This window comes from Trichosurus vulpecula, chromosome 8 (genome assembly GCF_011100635.1).
Source record: "Trichosurus vulpecula isolate mTriVul1 chromosome 8, mTriVul1.pri, whole genome shotgun sequence".
In the NCBI taxonomy this organism is placed as follows: Eukaryota; Metazoa; Chordata; class Mammalia; order Diprotodontia; family Phalangeridae; genus Trichosurus; species Trichosurus vulpecula.
This window is the reverse complement of record NC_050580.1, coordinates 58463276-58485720: the sequence shown is the minus strand read 5'-3', so window position 1 is coordinate 58485720 and position 22445 is coordinate 58463276. Positions and strand designations below refer to the sequence as shown.

Here is a 22445-nt window from a genome sequence, read left to right as displayed (position 1 = left end):
GTGCCATTTACTAGCCATGAGATTCTAGCCAATTTCTTTATAAGCTTTCAGTCTTTTCATCTTTAAAATGAATAAACCACTACTTATATTCCAAATTTCCTTATGAAAATGACTCACAAACATTTCCACCCAGCTTCCAACAGAGGATCTTATGTTACCTCATAAGTTATCCTGAGAACCAACTATGTATTGTATATAAAGTATTATCTATGTTTCTTTTATCATAGTCATGAGATCATTTAGTGAAGTTCATATTGAAATCATCCTGGGACAAATTTCAATCCTGCTATTTATATATAAGCACACATATATTTAACATGTAAAGATTTTTCTGGCACAGGTGGAGAAAATAATTTTTTTGTAGTTAAATTTGTAGTTGAATAAAATTGCTTTTTGTAGTTGAATAAATGTATTAGAATGTAAGCTCATCCTTTACAGCGGGGGTCAGCAAACTATGGCCCACAGGCCAAATCTGGTTTGCCACCTGTTTCTGTATGGCTCGTAAACTAGGTTATTTTTAGCTCACAGGCCATACAGAAACAAGTGGTGAATGAGATTTGACTCATGGGTTATACTTTTCCAATTCCTGCTCTATAGGCTCACTGAAATATTCCCTGGTTTAAATACAGCAGTATTCAGGACAGAAGAGATAATGTGTACCTTTATCCTATTCCTACCTGCTTTGGAATTATCCTATTCAGTCTCTAAATTTTGAAATATTTTCATTCAATATATCTTGGAAATCAAGAATATCTGGCACAGCAATACTTACTTAAAAAAAGGTTGCCTTTGAGTTTGTTTGGTGGTGGTAGTGGTTTGTTGGTTTTTTGTTTTGTTTTGTTTTATGAATCAACGTAATATCCAAAAGATTTTCAGCAACAGTTTGTACTGGAATATTATTCTGCACCCACCATAGTGTAGTAGTTTCATTCTTAAGACTACTTTGAGGCCTGTGTTTGTGTTATAGAGCTGTCCTCTGTCACTCTAAGAATGATAGGCAATATTTGAGGTACAGTTTCAGCAACAAGGTCACATCTAGCTAAGTATTTTAGAAGGGCTCAATTTCTTCCACCTACAGTGATGTTTTGCAAGGTTCTACCATTTCTTTATGTACTCTACATTGAGCATTTAATCCAAGCTCATTAGGATAACTATTCTGTAATTTCCAGTGGTAATGATTTTGTCCTAAATTACTATCCCCCAAACCCTTCATTTCTACAAATCTTTCATTTTTTGCCATTTCTTTCTCAACAGATTGTTGGCTGAGTGTAACAGTAACATAAATTTGAAGATCTTTCTCATCCATTAAAAGGCCCACATGACCTGCTTATGTCACTGGAAGCCTAAGTCATGTGTGGTGGGAGGAGTTTGCTAAAGGAGAGGAACAGGAAGGGGTGGAACAGGAAATGCTCGGAGCAGTTAGAGCTGAGGGAGAGTTAGAAGGTGTGCTAGTTGTGCTGGGAGTGTGTTTCTGGGAAGGCCCCAGCAGGGAGAAAGGTTATGGGATGGATAGGCTCCATGTTATGATATTGTGTTTTAAGTTCCTTGCTGTTATGATAAAGTGGGCTTATTGGTTTTGGGAGTTGGTTTGCTGCTTGGATGGGTTAGATTTATTGGTTCTAGGACTTGGTTGTTTGGTGTCTGAATAAATGTTTTACTTCTACCTTCTATATGGAGAGTCTCTTATATTTTGTGATACAAAACTACATAGGCATATTCACAATTATCACTGATGTTGTGTTTATTGCCTTGTTGATACACTGAGATTATGTGGTGATTGTACATGGAGGGCCTTGTGATTATACTTTTGAAAAGTTAAGAATTATTGAAGACTAGAGAAAATATCTAGTCCTATATCTTGTTGATCACATGAATGAGAAATATTTGCAGATGTTCAATACATATACAGTGGTATATGATGCCTCTATTTAGGGATATTCCTTGATAGCTCCACATTTCCACCTATGATTTTTCTACTCTGTTCTATTTGGCTCCTGAAACATTACTAGATTTTCAAATATTGTGAAAGAATATGTTACAAGTATATGCTGGTTACAGCTTTTCTAAATTACTCTGTTTTGTTGTAGTTGGTCTATTAGTTTTGACTCGTTGTCCAACTTAAAGAGAGTTTTAAAAAAATTCCAATCCAAGCATGCCTATCTCTTTTTCATAATCATTTGAGATCAGTGCTGCTTTTGTCATCTGTTTCATTATTAGGTGTAATTTATGGAGTTTTCATTAAATGTAGATTGTCAATGATGACAGAGTCTTCAACTTTTCCCTTTTCATATGCTAATACCTCTTTCATTTTGTATTTAATCTCATCTAGGATTAAGGTTGAGGTTATTTTTATAATTGCCCAACCCATTGGTCAGCAAAATGTTGTTTTATGATCTGAAGCTGAGTGTACTATTGACAAAGAGCAATTTGAAGACTTTGCCTATAATGAGCTTTCTTTCCAATTTTGTTATGATGTGTGCATAATAAAAATATTAATGTCTTCATCCTATTCTGTATGCACTGGAGTTTTCCTTGCTTAGTGTTAAGTATCTTCTGTAATCAATCACTTCTTACAGGTGGGTCATGGATAACTGATTTGTACCAATGTAGGTTACTTTATTTTGTTAACAGAATAGGAAGGGGCACAACTTGACCTTCTATCCTCTGTGTCAAGTTGATCATTGACACTGTTTTCAACAGGGCTAGTCTCTAATCATGTTTTGTCCCTTCTCATGCTTTATTGACAGACCCTGCCTTACTCAGAGATATCCCTTTAATATCTTTGCCTCTATTCCACTCCAATCTTAATCAGGATTTCTTAAATTTATAGGAGCAATTTCATCACTTTGTCCAGTGTACTGATCCAGTCAGTGGCATTCTCACAACCCAATTGGTTAGAGTTTTAGGGTTCTTACCATGCCTTCATAAGTACTATAAGGGTCTCAAAGAGGGTATATAAGGCCTGCAAAGTCTATCATCCTGGCTGGCATTCTCTTACTTTGATATTAACGTCCTTTTCCTACCACCATCCACAACATGGATGATGAGTTTGGCTTGAAGGGGTTATTGTTATCACCAACACCATCATCACCACCACCACCACTACCATCATCATCATCATCATCATCATCAAACTCAAGAACCACACAAAAAGTACTCTAAAATGTTTCCTGGTTGTCCCAGCTAGTAGTGCTTTTCCCTCTGACTTTATACTTCAGAGGACAGTTACTTGTGTATGTATTTTATCTCTCCTACTAGATTCTAAGTGCTTTGAGGGCAGGGCTGTGAATTATTTATATATGTTTTCCAGTTTCATGCCTGTTTTAGGACTTTATATACAGCAAATAATAAATAAAGGTTAAATTGAAAACTTGAGTCCAAATCATAGCTTAGTCAACTTAATCAATTATACATGACATAAAGAGCAATAGGACAAATATTAAAGTGTTAATTTGTGGTATAGACAAAAACACTAACATGGATCAGAGGCAGGAAAGTTTCATTTTAAGTGCATAAGGCCCATGAAGTAGTTATTTTTTATTTCTTTAAATCATGACTCGACTCGGGTGGAAGAGAGTCAGAGATGTTCAAGGTAAATCCATGAAAAAGAAAGGGCTTATCAATAAAGTACTGGGAGGGGGAGCATTGGGATTCTGACCATGTGCTAACGACTTTCCTCCCTAGAAATGCCTATTGTCCAGAAGCAAGATTGCCTTGGGGCAGACTCTAAACTGCCTTTTTGGAAATCCTACCGTACCGGGGAGAGTCGCATGATGGCAGCTGATTGTCTATAATCAGCCAATTCAGGATACATAATTGACTTATAGGAGAACTTTGGTTCTCAAGTCTGTGAACTTTACAGAAAATACTTTGAGAATGATTTTAACATAATTGTTTGCCTTCATAATCTTATGTATTTTATGCATTTAAAAACATTATTCTGAGACGGGGTCTACAAACTTCACCAGACGCTGACAAAACGGGTCCATACGACTGCTAATTAATCTTTTTTTCCCTGAAAATCTAGATTTTTATATAATAGGCTGGCTTAACGCAAGACATGTTTGTCTGGGATTTTTCAAAGTCATGTGAGGATCATATGATGATGAGTGATACAGACTTTTTATAACAGATATTTAAAAAGATTAACTTATTTGCAGTTGAAAAAATGATTAAGCACCTACTATGTGCAAGGAATGTGAAATGTTGAGACACAAAGATGAATAAGATCTACTATTCTTATCACATGAAATTCAACAAGCCATAAAATGCAGCTTTGTTTCCCTGTAACCATATTCCCAATTTTTCCTACTTCAGCAGAACTAGTAAATTCAGTAAAACGGAAACAGAAAGAGTAGTCCATTTCTTTGGCAGTGTACTGAGTGGGTGTAATGCCTGTGTACGGAATCCAAAAAGGAAAGTTCGTAGAATAGTTACAAGTGTGAGCTTGTTAAATGTCCAGGTAAAGTATGTCAGGTCAAGATCATATAATTGACAAAGAGACTAAGGTTTCTTCAGTAGATACATAGTAGTGCTTTTCCATCAACCATCCATTCCATTTTCTAAGTGTAACCCCAAGGCCCTGCCCCCTCTCCCATTTCTTAGGTACCTTCAAGTACCTGTCACTTGGGGGGTTATTTAAACTCACTGTACATGAGCCCACTTTAATGTTTCTTTCCAAAACCAAACCAGATGAATACAAATTCAAAGCAAAGATAGCTAAGGAAAAATTAAATAATTAATGTTCCTAGAAGCCATTTACAAATGGCTGCTAACCATCCTTTTGCAAATCTCCTAGGAAGCACTAATATCACTCCCAATTATTCCATTTGTCTCTCAACACAACGAGAAAGAGATATCTCATTTACTGCAGTGAATACTGGAGAGCCTTGCTAAGGGGTAATAGGTGTTACCATACCATCTTGGCTCCCCACATTGGCCTATACTGTTCCTTCTGCTCTCTTAGTTCCCAGTACTAGTCTATATTTCTGCCTTTGCTTTCCCAGTTCACCAGAGTTTGTTTTCTTGTTACTGGAGCAGTAGTCTAAAGATTCTGGTCTCCATGCCCCATTTCTTCTCTCTTTCTTGGAGCCTTCTGGCTGTGTAATCTTGCCAGTTCTGCACTTTGTACCTATTCTCATATTTTGAAGTGGGCACATGAAAAGTTGGTCCAGTGATACAAAAAAGGGCACACCAGAATGTGGTGGAATTGAAAGCCTAAATTTGTAGTTTGTTCTAGTCTGTACCTAGTCCCAAAGGAGCTGTGTTCAAATCCTATTTCTGCTACTTATTACTCGTGGGATCTAAGCCATTAAAACTCAGTTTCCTCAGCCATAAAATGAGGATACTAGATGATCTCCACAGTCTCTTCTAGTTCTAGATAATAATTATAGGGTAATATTAGGTAATAATTGGGGTAGTTAGAGGGTGCAGTGCATAGAGTACCAGGCCTGAAGTTGGGAAGATAAGTCTTCTTGAGTTCAAATCCAGCCTCAGATACTTTCTAGCTGTGTGACCCTGGGCAAGTCACTTAACCCTGTTTGCCTCTGTTTCCTCATCTGTAAAATGAGCTAGAGAAGAAAATGGCAAACCACTGTAGTGTCTTTGCCAAGAAAACCCCAAATGGGGTCACGAAGTGTCTGGCACAACTGAAATGACTGAACAACAATAATTATAACCAAGAGCATTAAGATTTACTGAGTAATTCTCCTGGCCATAGCATAGTGAGGTGGGTAGTACCAATAACCTCTTCTCCATTTTAAAGATGAGGAAAGCAGGTTTCAGGAAGGTTAACTGATTTTCCCAAAAATACTCACCTACTATGCATCAGAGCCAATATTTGGACCCAGATCTCTGCTAATTCCAAAGCCAGTATCTTTTTCCACCACAATGTAGTTGCCTCCACAAATCTACTCTCTGTGATACGATGCCAAAGAACACAGGGACATACAAGTCTGTATACATACACAAACACATACAGAAGGAAACATACACATGCTGGTTTGCACACACAGGCAAACACGCATACCTCTCTAGCATAAAATGAGTCAGCATGCCCAGCCTCTTCATGGATCCCTGCTAACATCCTCCCCCATCTATAAATGTCTGTAGAGTAAAGAGTTTGTAGAGAAATTTCATATATGTGCCATAACCAGTAAGGTTTTCAGGTTTAAATAATGATGTCCAAAAAAAAAAAAAGAAAAAAAAAACAACAAGTGTGCTCTTTGCCCAAGCAGAGGTGAATAATTACAAAGCCAGGACATAATTAAGCAATTCTGACTGTTGTATTCTGGAGCTGTTGGCCTGATGTGAAGGGCCATCACGAGGGGTGGCACACTCTGTCCTGGATGCCCACTCCACTTTGATCTCTCCTTCTACCAGTAGACTGAGGTTACAGTCTAGTCATGGAGGTAGCCTTCCACCTAGAACTCTAAGTCCTCAGCCCAGCTAATTCTGCCTTAACACTGAGCATAATATAATGGGCAGTATTTTGACAATGGAAAATATTTTCCTTAAAATTTAATGATAGAAGCTGGTGTCTGGTTCTTGTTTCATTGTCTATCCCTAACACTAGAGGAAAGGAAGAGTCCATTGTCACATTAGCTAATGGTCTGTCATGAATGGTATGAATCTTTCCACAGGACAATCAAAACCCAGATAGAACCAGGTACTTTAAACTAAAAAAAGAGAAAACCGTGGGCAAGAAATGCATCATCTTAAAAACGAAAGCGAAGAGGGAAGGAAGAGCAGGAAGAACATGAGGACATGCTTGATACCAAACTAAGCCTTTGTGACCCAGGGGAGTTTATCAACTCCTGGATTTGGGGAGGGGAGAGTTGGGGGAGTATTTGAGTTGACCAAAGATGTTCAGACAGTCCAGTGCCCATGCCTTCCAGGTTGAGGGCTGTGATTGGAGAGGTTATTTTCCACTTTCCCAAATATTTTATGTCACAAATAAAATGAAAACAGCTCCCCAAATCATAGCCCTTTTGATCATTCATCAGCACTTTCGGCTGAATAAGCATAACATGCCTCCCCTGCCTCAGAAGGGACAGAAGCCAACTGCAAATTCTGATTTTGTTATGAAAAATAGGCCTTTACCCAGACTGTTTGGTACATTCCCTGGAAATTGCTCTCTTTTTATAAACCTACTCCAAGAATACATACACCTCTGTGAACATACAATTACACGTCACACCCACTTTTAGGGGAAGAGGAGCAAAGAGGAAGAAAAGCGAACAATATAGAAACCCTTTTTTGTTATAATCTTAATTGAACCTCAAAAAAACCCTGTCAAACAGGTGCTATTATTATCCCTATGTAACAATTGAGGAAACTGAGGCAAACCAAAATTAAGTGGCTTGCACAGGGTCATAAAGTTAGGAAATTTCTGAGGCTGGATTTGAACTCAGCTGTTCCAAGCTGAACGCTCCATCCACTGTGCCATCCCTTGCAGGGCAGGGAGGGAAGTTGGGAAGAATAAGGTCAAGACACATGGTTTCACCTGTGTAGAGAACTCCCAGCATGGAAGCCCACCTCTATAGATGGACATATCTGGTTGCAATACAGCCTTAGAGAGTTATCTGGGGCACTGAGGTTGAATGACTTGTTCATGACTACACAGTGGACATGCGTCAAAGGAAAGACTTGAAACCAGTTCTTCCTGACTCTCTGGAAGCCTGCTCTCAGTCCATGCTCCAGGATACCGCTCACTTAACCACAGGATTAAACTCCATACCCTTCAATCTTCTAATCCCATCCCTTCCTTCCCCTGGTAGGAAGGAGAAGACAAATAGTAATGGATGGTCCCAGGATATGTTGACCCTCTGTACCAACCCAATGCTGCCCTTTATGGTGGCATATTCTCTAGGAATGCCTATGTGTCTATGTGTTATTTCATAACCAGGAACAGTCAAACGTGTACATAAGACAAACACGGCAAAAAACAATCCCCAACAGTTCCTTTTAACAGCCATTTGCCAATTCATTTGGATCTGCGGGTGACTTTTTCTGCCCCAAATTAAAGTGTCACTTCATATCACCCAGAAGAACAAAAGAAAGGTAATGTGGGATCAAGTGAGAACAAAAGGTCTAATATATAATCAAAAGCCTGGAAACATCTCTGGGGAAAATACAGCACGAGGTGGGGACACAAAAGCTAGATTGTTCCCCCTGGCTAGGTGCGTGGCCTTGGCAAAGTCCTTCTCCTAGCTGGACTTCAGTTTTCACATATGCTAAAGCAGGTGGGTCAGATGAGATGAGCTCGAAGGTCATTCTCAGTCCCGATAATCTACAAAACACTAATCTTTGGTTTGTGCTTCGATGGTTAACAGGCTCCAGCTTCTTAGGTTGTTGCTCATCCACCCTCCCCCCAACCCCACCTTTTAAAGAATTAATGAGCAGCTCAAGCCATATGCAGTTAGTGGGGGATGTTAGAGCTCCTCATTCAGACAGGCTAATTCTGTGACTGATTAGAGGCTAATTGGTAACTCTGAAGAGCTGTTTTACTGGAGATCCTTGAGCTTCTAGAAAAGCTGTTTTGTCCACAAAAAAGAAAAAAAAACAGTTCTTGCTATCCTTTAGAGAGCAGCTCTCTTCTCTCCCAGGCTCCCCTCAAGTTTGCAGCCAAGATGAAGATCTTTACATGTCAGCATTAACTCAGAGCCAGAGGAATATCGATCTTTTTACCCTTTTTAAAGAGTGTGTAAGTGAAAGCAAGAGAGAGAGAAAAAAAAAACCCAGGATGACTACAAAGGCAGAAACACAATGTATTTCACCCACTTCTTTGCTGAGGTTCCTGACATCAGCTTGTCTCCAGAATCTTTTCACAAAAAAGGCTAAGAATTAAATTATTTTATTTGGTGGGACTTATAAAAGCTGAGACAAATGAAGGTACCGGTAAACAACATGTCAAACCTGTGTCATGGTGAGAACAAGTGTGAACGTTTTTATATTTATATATATATATATATGAGTATAAATTCATATTTATAAAGTAATTCGATCTGAATTAGCAGTGTATGCTAAAATTGTACAGGTAACAATGCAGTGATCTGGCAGAATCATTCACACACACACACACACACACACACACACACACTTACCTTAGAGTGAACATTTTCTTTACAGTTAGTGTTTTTATTTGGCAAAAATAGAAACCCCAAATAGATTGAACCTGATAGATTTGAAAAGAAACTGCAACCTGAAGATGAAACTTTTCTGTCCTTGATTATAATTACAAATAGGGAGATAAAAAATTAACCACAAACTGGGACTACTTGGATTTCTAAAATGATAACAGATAACATTTACACATCACTTTAAGGGCTGTAAAGCATTTTGCAAATATTATCTCATCTGAACCCTCGATTAGCAAGCCTATAAAGCCATGGCCATATGCCTTGCTCATCATTTTACTGACAAAGAAACTGAGTTTCAGAGAGGTTAAGTGGTTTGCCTATAGCTACTAAGTCCTCCTGACTACAATGCCAATGCTCTTTCTAATATATCAACCAATCTACAATTATTTATTAAGCATTGCGCATTATTATCAAGCATTATTATATGAGCATTTATGCTTGCTCTCTAAAGCAAAGTCCCTTGAACATACTTGGACTTACGAGAGGTAACTGGTCTCATGCAGAAGAGCACCAGGGCAGGGATGGATATTACCTGGGGTCATCAATTCCACCCCCCCCTGACTGTACTTTATTATCCTTAAACCACAGCCAGATCCCCACCATCTATCCTGTCTTTTAAAAATCTTCCAATATCTGAATTCTAGACATAGAACCAACTCTCCCCTGTCTCATCTGTATTGTCATTATGATGACACCACATTAAATTTCTCTGTCTCATTCTGAGTCAGCTGGTAAAGAAAAGGTCAATAAATGCCATCCATGTGTACTCTGAAGAGCCACATGTGGGTAGCACATACAAGCCAGGGGACAAATTGTCAGAAAAAATTGCCTTCTCTTCTAGTACTATCTCAGAGAAAAGCTGCTGTGCCTTAACCTCTGGACAGAGGAAAATCACTCTCTTGGCTCCTCAGATGGCATTGGAACAGAAGGGTCCCATTCCCGAGGCACCAGTAAAATCCTAACCACCCCAGAGAGAGCAGAAGCCTAATACCTCTTTCCCCAATCTTCTCTCCAGAGCCCAAAAGCCCTACTTCCTAGGGAAAGCACATTCCAGACAAAAAAAAATGAAACCCCATTCGGGCCCTGAAAGTTGTATTTGAGATACAGGCTCCTGGATAGCCTTACAGATGTGACCACACCATGAATGAGGTCTACTGAGTTATTTTAGACCTGACTACAATAATTCATTAACCAATTATATGCTACAGCCAAGAACGATTCAATGGCATTCCACTGTATTGTCCTATCACCTTCCAGGTCACCACTACAGAAGAGAGTAGCCATCTTGACCCAATGTGGGTGTCTCTCTTCCTGCTGATTAGGACACATGGCTAACCAATACCTCACAAGGTGCGGCGCACGACATTAAACAGAAGTCACTCCAGTCAGAGGCCAATAATGCCATGAAGATGAAGGCCCATGGCCTACTTACCTTGGGCTTCACTACTTTCATGAATTGACCTCTCACCAGGGCCTCTTCACGCTCCAATTTTGTGACTTTCTTTGCATCCAGAAACTTCAGGTTGGGTAGCTTGTGCAGGACAAAGCATCTAGAATAGAAGGACCAGAGGTCACTCAGGGAGGACAGGTGAGACAACCTTCTCAGGCCAGGCTCCGCAACTCCCCAGGAGATGGATCAGGCTATTGCTGCTCCTTTTGTGCCCCTTCATCCGCACAAAAGTTAACAAAATGCACAATTACCCGCTGGAGAAACCTTCCTTGAAAAGTGGCCCTAATAATACCCACACGCTGGGTAAATGACTACCCTTCATACAAGCATGTGACTCTTCTGTTTACACACATACAGATGACTACATTTTACATACACGCAACTATAAAACCCACATGTGCGTGCATGTGCACATGCACTCGTGCGCGCGTGCACACACACACACACACAGAGCTGAGAAGCTCATGGAGGAATAAGTATTATGTTGTCTTCCACTGATGTAAGCATTTGGGAAAATTAGCCCTGACTTCTCCCACTCACCCAGCTTCTCCCTTAGCCCCCTAAAAAAAAAAAAACCTTCCCCCATGAAACACTGATAAAGAGCCTGCTTCATCCATGGTCCTCACCAATCTTATTACAAGAAATCAAGCTAGTTCCAGCTACAGAAATAGCAGTTACTTACATTTATATGGCCTTGTAAGATTTGCGGAGAGTTTTTTTTTTCTGTCCCTAACTCAATAAAATAGATAGTATAATAGTACGATGCCCATTATATAGGTAAGGAAACAGATTTCTCTAGGGTCACAGCTCATGCCAGTTAGAATCAGCATTTAAACCAATATTTCCTGATTCTAATTCCAATGCTCTTCCCCCCCAACCCCATATGAAGATCTGAATTCCAATCCTGTCTCAGATAATGTGACACCAGGCAAGTTACTTAAAATCTCTCTGTTCCTCAGTTTCCATATCTGTAAAAGGAAGGGAACATAGCATTCTAAATTCCTTCCAGCTCTAACTCCTATCTTTTCATCTATTCCATCACTTGCTGCAAAGTTAGTAAGTTAAGTCCTATAATTTTACCAGGGGTCCTAAGTTCACCTGGCAGATTTGGACCATCAGAATGGGGGCATTGTGAGTGATAAGCAGGGGTATAGGGGGCCATGCTATAGAGCATGTATGCCATAAGCTCTCTCAGCCTCACTTTCTTCACCTGTAAAATCAGAATAAAAATAGCTCCAATCTCACAGGTTCCGTGTGAGGCTCAGGTGAGATAATATATATAAAGCACTGTGCCAACCTTAAAGAGCTGTATCAACACTAGCTATCATCATTATTGTTGTTAATAATAATAACCAAAATGCTGAAAGAACCAAACTCCAGTTGATAAGGTACCTCTTTCCTTTCCTGTTCTTTCTAGCTAATCCCTGTCCTCAAGCCTGCACAGATGCCTCAGGATGGTGCAGCAGTGACTCCGGGTTCTTCCAAACTAGGCCAGCTAAGGTAATCTCTAGCTGCGCCTATAAGCACCAATGATAATAAAATAGTTAACATTTACGTAACTCTTTAAGATTTTCAAAACACATTATCTCCTGTGAACTCAACAACAACCCAATACGACAGGCATTACGAGTATGAATTTTATAAATGAAAAGAGTGAGACCCAGAGAGATAAGTGGTTGCATAGCTATTATCAGAGGTGGGATTCAAACCCCGATGCTTCTTGACATCAAGCCCAGCATTCTTCTCCCTCTATAACACACTATGTCTCCAAAGTGGAAAGGTAGAGGTCCAAAACAATTCTAATGCTCATGGCCTATTGACAAGCCTCATTATTTTTTGAGAAGCTCATCACCATATATCAATCACCAGATGGTGAATTTCTCTGGCCATAGCAACCCATGAAAATGGTCTACTAAGGCCATATAAGATAGTTGTAATTTCCATCAGTGAAAACAATGTCTACAATGATGAATTTTAGGTAACTAATGCATTACCTGTGGTTGTCTAGCAGAAATGGCCTGGGGCTCATTGTGAGAAGGAAGAATGGAGATTGGCCCAAGGGTAGGTTCTATGAGTCACTGTTATTCCATAAAACATTCCATAAAACACCATCCTAGATGAGTCTAGGTGGCATCCATCACAGCAACCAGGATGGGAGTACAAATGTCTTCTGCTAAGTAACAGTTGCCAACAAGTTATGTGATAGATTGGGCAACTGGACACATTACCAGAGTCTCCTTTGGAGGTGACTGATAATTTAGCATCTCTCCTCTCCCATTCACCCCCAGTCACATGTCTAAGAACCTTTCACTATCCAAACACTCTCAGTGATATCAGCAATTATGGCCACACTGATGAATGGAGGGTTCTCAGATCAAAAGCAAAATGAGTTGACTCCAATGCCCTTATTCATCTCCTTTGCCTTCTCAAACCCTTTCCTTCCCTCAAGATCCAATATGAACATGTGAAAGACCTTCTCTGACCACTCTAGTCCAGTGGGCTCTTCCTGCTTCTAAACTCTTCCTTCACTTAAAGTCAGTCCCACAGACTTTACCTTTCAATTACTCTCTAATTTATCTATATGCTCATCTTGTCTCCTCAGATAGGCTATAATCTCCATGATGATAGGAGCCCCAAATGCCTTATTTTCAGTGTCGCATAGTGTCTTGTACAGACTAGGGAGGCAAATAACAGAAACCATGGCATTCTTAGAGCTCTAGTAATTTAAATTAACAAACAATTGAGTATACGGTAGGCATCCAATAAATACTCATCAATTGAGTAGATTGAGAAGTAACATGGGAAAACAAAATAAAACAAAACAGGAAACCACAGACTTTTCCATGGAAAAGCAAGAAGACTTTAAGGTATCTAGCCTCTTCATAAATAGTTTAGCCACTGGGCAGTAAATTTGATTTACTTAAATACACAAAAGCACTAAATAAGGGACTATGTGCATAGCACTATACTAGATTGTGGTGGATACAGAGATGAAATAAATTATAGCCCCTCATAGAGCTTATAGTCTAAAAGAGATGATGAGACATTTGCACAGATAATAACAAAAACCCAAAGCAGAATTATGAAAACTATAAAGAAGCAGTTCAAACAAAATGCTGTGAAAACCCTAAAGGGATCAGAGAAGGTTTCATATAAGAAGTGGCACCATAGTTCAGTCTTGAAGGAAAGGAGAGATTTTAGTAGGCAGCGATGGTGGGGTAAAGGGAAGAGAACCAATTTCTAGTAGTGGAGATGGGGTGTGCTGGAACCAGCTTGCATCCACTTATAACCAAACCGTAGTTTCAGTGTGAGTACTTACACCTATGAAGGGGGCAAACACTACAAGTCAAGGTTTAATTTATTATTTTGTTGATTGTCTAGATTTAGAGTGATGAAGAAAAAATTAATAATGCATATTAAGCTTAAAATTGTGTCCCACATACATTTTGGTGCAGGGGGAGAGGCTTGTAAAATTGACCAGCACATCGCTGAAGATGACATGAAGATAGGAGTGGGTAATGCATCAGTACGAATTGGCAACTAGTTCAGTTTTGCTGAAATTTGATTATTCACCATTTCCTCCTTTTTATGTAGCTTTTTGCCTTTTCTTTTTTTTATTTTCAATTAAAAAACATTTTTTCTCTCTCTCTACCACCTACCCCTCCAACTAGAAAAAAAAAGAAAATAGAGAAAAATAAAACCCTTGTAACAAATAAAGCAAAACAAATCAACTTTGAATAGATACATCTCTGTCCATCTTGTGTACATCACTCTCTGTCAGAAGGTGGGAATCATGGGAAGGGATTGCATTAAGCAGAGTTCTTAAAATGTTTAAAGTGATTTGTCTTTACAAGGTTGTTGTTATAAATCACTCTCCTAGTTCTGTTCAATTCACTCTGCATCAGTTCATACAAGCCTTCCCAGAGTGCTCTGAAATAATCCTTTATGTCATTTCTTAGTTCATAACAATATTTTTATTACATTCACATATCATAATTTGTTCGCTGATTCCCCAAATTAATGATTAATGAAACTTGTTAAGTTTCTAGTTCTTTGCCATTATAAACTAGTTGCTATATATATTTATGTGTGCATGTGTGTGTGTATAATGTATGACACATATTACATACATACACACACACACACACACACACACACACACACATATATATATATATATATATATATATATATATATATACAGTTTCTTTGATCTCTTCGGGGTACAGACCTAATAGAAGTATTTCTAGGTCAAGGGGATACATAGTTCAGTAATTTGGGAGGCACAGTTTGAATTGCTTTCCAGAATGGTTGGACCAATTCATATCTCCTCCCACAGTATATTAATGTGTCTATTCATCCCCTATTGTATTTGCATCTAAAGTATAAGATAGGTAAAAAGTACATGGTAGCTGCTTCAGGGGGCCTGAGCACACCTCCACACAGGCACCTCTGACTTATAAGAGTCATCTTTCCAACCAGTAAGAATTCCTTAAAAAGACCATTAAAAGAGCTACACAGGCTATGGAATCAGGAAGGTCTAGTTTCAAATTCTTCCCACCTGACACATATTGGCTGTGTCACCCTGAGCAAGTCACTGAATCTCTTATTGACCCCAGAGAATTCCAAACTCATAACTGCAGGGAAGGTTCTGATTTGTATTAGAAGAGGGAGATTCCTTACTCAAAGCTCTATACAATGGGGAAAAAAATAGTAGTCTGGGGGGAAAGGGAAGGGAGGGAAAGGAAGGGAAGAGGAGGGGAAGGGAGGGTAGGGGAGAGGGAAGTGAAGGGGAGAGGAGGGAGGGGAGGGGAGGAAGGGAAGGGGAGGGGATGGGAGGGGAGAGGGAAGGGAAGGAAAAGGAAGAGGAGGGAAAGGAGGGGAGGGGAGAGGAGAGGAGCCGAGGGGAGAGGAAACAGGACAGAGAAAAGAAAACAAAGACCATTTCGCTGGCCCAGGTGGTCTCACATAATGAAATGGGCTTTCGGCATTTAATAAATGTTTGTTAAACTGAATTGTCAGAGCTATAGGCCAAAAGTAAAGATAACCTCAAAGCTAGAGATTACTGTTCACCAAAAAGGAGATAACTTGCACGGGATTTGCCGTCACTGCAAAACTATTTATTTTTAAGGTCAAAATGCACAGAAATTCCTTAGGCTTTCTACCTTTCCCTGTAGAGATTCTAGCATCATGCAGAGGAAAGACTCTGGCCTGGGAGTCAGAGGAGCCGGGTTCAAAACCAGCTACTTTCTGTCTGTGTGATCTGAGGCAAGTAATATAATTGCTCTGAGCCTCAGGATTTTTTTTAAATCTCTAAACTGAGGAAGGTGTATCTTGGTATCACAAGGGACATGATCTCTAAGCCTCCTTCTAGCTCTAAACCAGTGATCCCTTTGTCTTTCCCTCTACATCTCATAGTCACTCATTCTCTGTATCACAAATGCACTGTTCCAAACACTTTTTTCCTTCCCAGGTTCTCCTCTTTCCCTGGTTTTCCTCCAAACCCCTCCCTTTTCCCACTGCCCAGTCCTATTCAGATTCAGGCAGAGCCCCAAGGTCTTGTCCAAATTTCCCAACTGCCCTTTCCATCATCTCCCATGACTCCCAGCAGCCCCTGTCAGTGGCAGAGGAAAAGTTCCATCTTCTGTTACCAGCAGCAAAGCCCCAACGACAACAGATTCTTTCAAATGAAGACATGTACAGACGGAAACAATATGTCAGGAGTGACGGGCAAAGGGAGTAAAGACACCCACTAAGTGTAGGGTGGGAAAAGAATGAATATTCAGGTGAAGAAAACATCAGTATTAGAAAATCAGCAAATGTTTAATGATGGAATGAAAGATGCCTTCACAGGGCTGGCAGGAACCAAGGTGACAACAGACAGAGAGAGCATTGTCACATAAGCAGACTTTGGATCCCAGTCCTGAAATCAAAGGAGAGAAAGAAATGGTGGTGATTGGGGATGGGGGAGGGAGGGCAAAGAGGGACAAGAGGGAGTGTTTCCTTACTGCCTCTTAAGGGAGTTTAAAATTAAAATGGTTGATGTCTAGTTGGTATTCACTCATAAAATGTGAGGCTGGAAGGAATTTTTCCAAGATCTAGCCCAAATCCTTTATGAGGAACTAGGGCCCAGAAAGGGTAAGTCACCCCTCCAAGGTGACAGAGTCAGGCCTATATCCCCTCAGGGCTTTTACAGGCCAAGGTCCTAATCTTAATTATCTTAATTCCAAAGTCTATATGCAGAAGTAAAGTAGGGCGTTCTTGTTATGGTGTGCTATGAAAGGTACCTATCCACAAATGTCTCCTTCCTCAAAGTTTCTAAACCTCCATCATTAGAAATTTATTCTTTTGGTTGAGACACTGTCTAAATGTACTCTTTTATAATTACCTAGGAGACAAATGTTGTCAGTCACTTTTAGTATGAATTTATTGGGTTGTCCATACTTCCCTCTAGAATAAGGGTTCTGAAGCTTTTTTGTCATGGACCCCTTTGGCAGTCAGGTAAAACCAATGGACTGTTTTTAGAAGAATATTTTTAAATATTTGAAGGGAATGTAAAAATTCAATTAGAGATTAGTGAAAATAAAGATGGAATTTTTCCCTGATTCAAGTACAGACCCACTGAAATTTATACACAGACCCCAGGTCAAAAATCCCAGCTCTTGGATAAGGGGGTGCAGAGAGGAGGAGGCTAACACAAGCTCTGCACCTCTGGGAAGGGGGCGGTCAAAAGTAGGAAAGGGCATGTTAAGAATTAGATAGAGGGTGGGGGAAGTTAGGGCTGACAGCAGACTTTGCTTTCTCTGCTGGCTCTGCTTGAAGATGCCATCCGCTAAAGCTGACCTGTGACTGATGGAAATGATGGGGAGAAGCCTGCCTTCCCATGAGATCACAGCAGCCCCTTTCAGGTCAGAACCTGCTTCCCCAACACCAAGGACAAGTTCCCAGTCAGGGAGATTTCCCCCATTTGAATTGCTTCACTCTGGGTTTGGGAAATCTGTTTCCCTTAGTGCTGGGCTATGTCAGGGTGTCAAAAGCCAAAAGCTTCAATCCTGTTGGGAAGGCCAGTTTGCCATAAAAATACAAGGAGGGATTACTGAAGCCCCAGAATGAAGGCTTTTACAATATCAATTCAACCCTTGTAAATTTAATCCCGGGTTATTTGTGGCACCCAAATCTCTTTACTGTGATGTATTACTTAGTTACTGGGGTTATCACAGCACCATCCCAAAGTTGCATAGTACATAAAACATTTCAGTTAACAATGCACTAAGGTTAACTCTCCCAGATAACCTGCTATCACAGGGGTTAGCCTAGATGACATGCCTCTGTCAGCTTCCAGGAGCTATTGATGGTTCAATCAGTTTGTTTTGAAGGTAAAGTACAACAAAAGGGCAGTAAACTTATTCAGACTGTCAACGGGGCTATCGGGAATGTGGCTTGCAGGTAAGTAATTCTGGGTGTTTTAAGACTATTATCAAACAGCAGTGGTTGAAGGAAGAGACAGCTACTAATAACACAGAAGGCAGCCATCATAAAGCACTTTATGGCAGGAGCCCCCATCTATAAATCCTGGGACACCCTGAGATAGCTCCAGATTTATAAAACTGCTTGTTAAACTGGGGCTAGGCTTAATGAAAAGAGATCCATCTACATTTCCACATCTGAGCACCAAAGGGACGTCCCGTGGGGTTAGGGCTTGGGCAGGTGTAGTCTTAGCTTATCTCTTGGTCCTCCGGTACGGTCATTTGGGAGAGCTCAGTCTTTGTTGTCAGGTAAAAGGGCACCATCGGCAATGGTGGAGGGCACAAGGAAGAGCCCAGGAATTCTAGAAAGGTGTTCTTGGGTGCTCATCTCCTCCTAAAGTAGTAAATGAAGCCAAATCTATTGATTTTCTTTCTCTCTTCTTTTCTTTCTCTCCACTTTTCTTCCTCTATCTTTTCTCTCCTTTCCTTCTTTTTCTTTCCCCTCTTTTTTCTGCTTCCATCTATTTCCTTTTTCTGATTTTTGTTTTTTTTTCCTTCTTTCCTTTGTGATTTTTCATTCTCTGTCATTCTCTGTCATTCTCTCTCTCTCTCTCTCTCTCTCTCTCTCCCTCTCTCTCTCTCCCTCTCTCTCTCTCTGTATGTTTCTGTGTCTCTCTGTCTCTCTATCTCTCGTTCTGTCTCTCTCTCTCTGTCTCTTTCTCCCCCCATTTCCTTTCCTCCCTGTTTCCCTTCATGTGATAGCGATGAGTAAGGGAGAGTAATGGATAAAGGAAATAGGAAGGAGGGCATCAGCCATCCAGAAGCACTACTGAGGGCCTTCCTACGCCCAAACCCTGGTTTCACTGCCCCAGCCCTGATGCTCTGAGAGCATTTTCCTAAACAGACCTGAGAGAAATGAGGTTGCCTTTTGATCCCACCCACTGAGGAACTGGCCACACAGTATCATGCTTCAAAGTCATGGAAAAGATGAACACACCACAGAGCATGAGATGTGTTTCATTAACCTTCCCCTACCGCTGTTGGATTTCTCGTCAGCAATGGCCCAGGGCTCCACAGGCAAGCGGCCAATGATGCTGATTTTCCAGGCCCGGGGGAATAGGGAACTGACTTACAAGGGCATTTTATTTTTTTTTTTTTGCTGGGGCTTCTTTTCTCCAGTTTTTGGATTATCTGACCACCTAGGGCCACATCTTGGCAATGAAAAGTCAGTGATGGCTTCTTTATGCTTCGAGAGCACAGAACTGGCAGTTGGAATATGTATTCAAGGTTGGCTCTGCCACCAAGATAACCTGGCTGACCCTCTCTGGGACTCAGTTTCCTAATCTATAAAAGGAAGAAAGTAGATAAGCTATTCTCCAAGGAGGTCTCTTTTGGGGGGAGAATCGCATGATTCTGCAGGTTCAAAATACATGTTTAGAATATAATTCAATGCTTGTTTCTCCTCATGCCTGTTTCCTATGCAGCCCAAATAAATGAATTTGAGAAAATAGAGGAGGGCCAAAGAATAATGAACAAGTGCTCCAACCTGAATAGGTCCAGATGCAGACACAGATTACAATTATCTCACCCTAATGAGAATAGGTGAGCTCACCTACTACTTTAATGATTGCCTGGCAAAGACCTGATGATTTCCCTAACAACTGTTTGAAGTCTTCCATGCAAAAAAATACACCCACAGGACAGACCCAGAGCCTGGACAAGAGAAGGAACTGGCAATTATGGTGTTGGCTTCTGTTACTTTGATCTCTAGGTCATGACCTTTGCTTTCTTCTGATCTTCAAAGCTAAGATTTTAGATTAGCTGAAGAATGCACACTGGGTTCTGTAAGCCACAACTTTTACTACTCTGGCTGGGTGGGGAAATGGGGGTAGTCCCCAAACAGACCCCTGAAGTCTGGGTATCCTTTCCCATTCCTTTTTGATTGAGTGGCTGCAGATACTGGACAGAACCCTGATCTGCTCTCTGTTGGTGATCAACAAGAGGGCAAAGAGTTTAAAATAATGCTATTATAAGGAAAAACCAAATATCACATGGGGTGGTGGGGAGACAGGGCAGAGACAGAGACAAAGAAAGAGAGAGGGAGAAGAAGAGAGAAAGAGAGGGATGGAAGAAGGAAGGGAGAGAGAAAAAAGGGAGCAAAGGCATGAAAGAGGAGGAGGAGGAGGCAGCAATAAAAGGAAGAAAGGAGAGGAAAAAAGGGAGGGAGGAGGAGAGAGAGAAGAAAGAAGTAAAGAAAATGAAATGAGTCATAGAATTCATAGGATGTTAGATCCACAAAGGACTTTAGTAACAACCCCCTCATCTGAAGGATGAGGAAAATGAGGCCTACAGTTATCATTCAATAGTAGAACCCAGGCCTTCTGCCTTGAAGTCAGAGTGAAGTGAGTAAGTAGAAGCCCCCACCCACATTCACATTCTCAATTCTAATACTCCTCTGATAAGATTGAGATTATTCCAGGAGGGCTAACTAAACCTCCTTCCTTCACTCCTCAAAATTTTCCAGTATCAGCATTCGTTTTCCCTTTCTTTCTTCCTGAAAGATATCTCTCCACTCTTCCTGATTAATCCTTCTTCTTGCCTCCTGGATCTCATTTCCTTTCTCCTCCAGGATCTTGTTCCAGCTATTATCCCCCCTCTCTCAGGCCCCTCCCAACACTCTCTCTCTCTTTCTCTTTCCCTCTCTCTCTCTCTCTCTATCTCTCTCTCTCTCTCCCTCCCTCCCACCATGTCCATGTCTCTCTTTTTTCTCCTTCAGTCTCTGTTTCTCTGTCTCTCCTCTCTTTCTCCAGTCTCCTCTCTACAAACATAATTAAGTCATTCCAGTGCTAAACAACAACCAAACTTCTCTACATCCTTTAACAATCCTCTATCTCTCTTCCTCACATGGCAAAATGTCTTAAAAATAGTCTACACTCAATGCCTCTGTCTCCTCACTGTTCACTCTTTCCTTTCCAGCCTCTTCCTTAACAGTCACTTCCCTTTTTTGAGGCATTCTCTCACTTCTCCTAGCCAATCAGTATTTACTCTCATTACTTTTACTACCACTCCTCTCTATCTATCCATTCCTCTCTAATCTGGTCCATAGAGTCTGACCTCGTCTCTGTCTTTACTCACTCTCGGTTCCCTTCCCAGGCCTATCAGATGAATGGTGCCCAAGGATCTGTCTTTGACTCTCTCCTCCCCTCCACTGCCTTCCTTTCCCTTTCTCTCTCCCTGGTATGCAAGATCCACTTGGATCTTGCACCACTCTAACTTTCCAGTATTCTCTTACGCTACTCTCCTCCACATATTCTGCTCTCCCCAAAAGTTGCCATCATCCATACACATCTTGCATTTCTAGCCTCCAAGTCTTTGTCCAATCAGTTTCTCATGCCTCTAACCACCCAACCCTTCTCTCTACTTCATTATATGCACATGTTGAATTCTTACCTAGACTTTAAAGCCCAATTCAAATGCCATCTTTTCCATGAAGCCTTCCCTGAAATGCCACTAGTGCATAATAAACATTTCCTCCCATAATACCTTCTTTGGACCTCTGATGTACCTCGATGACAGCAGGGATCACTTCATTATCTCCTCTAGTACCTAGCACACTCTTCACACAGTAGATGCTTATAATTTTAAATTTTTATTTATCTCAATTATCAAGCATTTATTTTTTTCTCTCTTACTCCTTCCCTGGGGCTGGATTGGGGGCAGGGAGCACTTGAAAGAGGAAATTGTAACAAACATGCACATAATCAAGTGAAACCAATTCCCATATTAAACATGTCCAAAAATGTTAGTTTCATTATGGATAGCATGCTTTTTCATAAGTCCTTTGGAATCATGGTTGATTATTGAATTTATCAGAGTTCTTAAGTCTTACAAACTTGATCATTTTTCTAACACTGATGTTATAGCATAAATTATTCTCCTGGTTTTTAGTCTTCATCAATCCATACAAGTCTTCCTAGATTGTTTTTTTTTTCCTTCTAAAATTGTCTCTAATTCTTACAGCACAAAATTACATTCATATAGTATATTTTGTTCCCACTCCCCAACTGATGGGCACCCATTTGTTTCTTTGCTACCTACCACAAAAATAGCTGCTAGAAATATTTTTGTACTATAAGAACCTTTCCTCTTTCTTTGATCTTCTTGGTTGCCAGCCTAGAAGTGGTCTTCTTGGGTCAAAGCTGATAAACTATTCAGTCATTTTTAGGGCACAATTCCAAATTGCTTTCCAGAATTGCTGGACCAGCTATGCATAAATGCATGTATTTCCTTATAGTCCCTTCAATATTTGTCATTTTCCTTTTTTTTATTAACTTTGCCAATCCGATGAGTATGAGGTAGAATGTCAGAGTTTCTTTAATTTGCACACAG

The 22445-nt window shown here is 40.4% G+C and overlaps 1 protein-coding gene across 1 annotated transcript in view; it reads right to left on the bottom strand.

Annotated features, from left to right (window-relative positions):
• LRMDA (leucine rich melanocyte differentiation associated) overlaps positions 1 to 22445 on the bottom strand; it is a 1324152-nt gene that overhangs the window by 542253 nt on the left and 759454 nt on the right. The window contains 1 exon segment of the mRNA XM_036736266.1: positions 10573 to 10690. Coding sequence (XP_036592161.1) covers positions 10573 to 10690 — 118 coding nt within the window.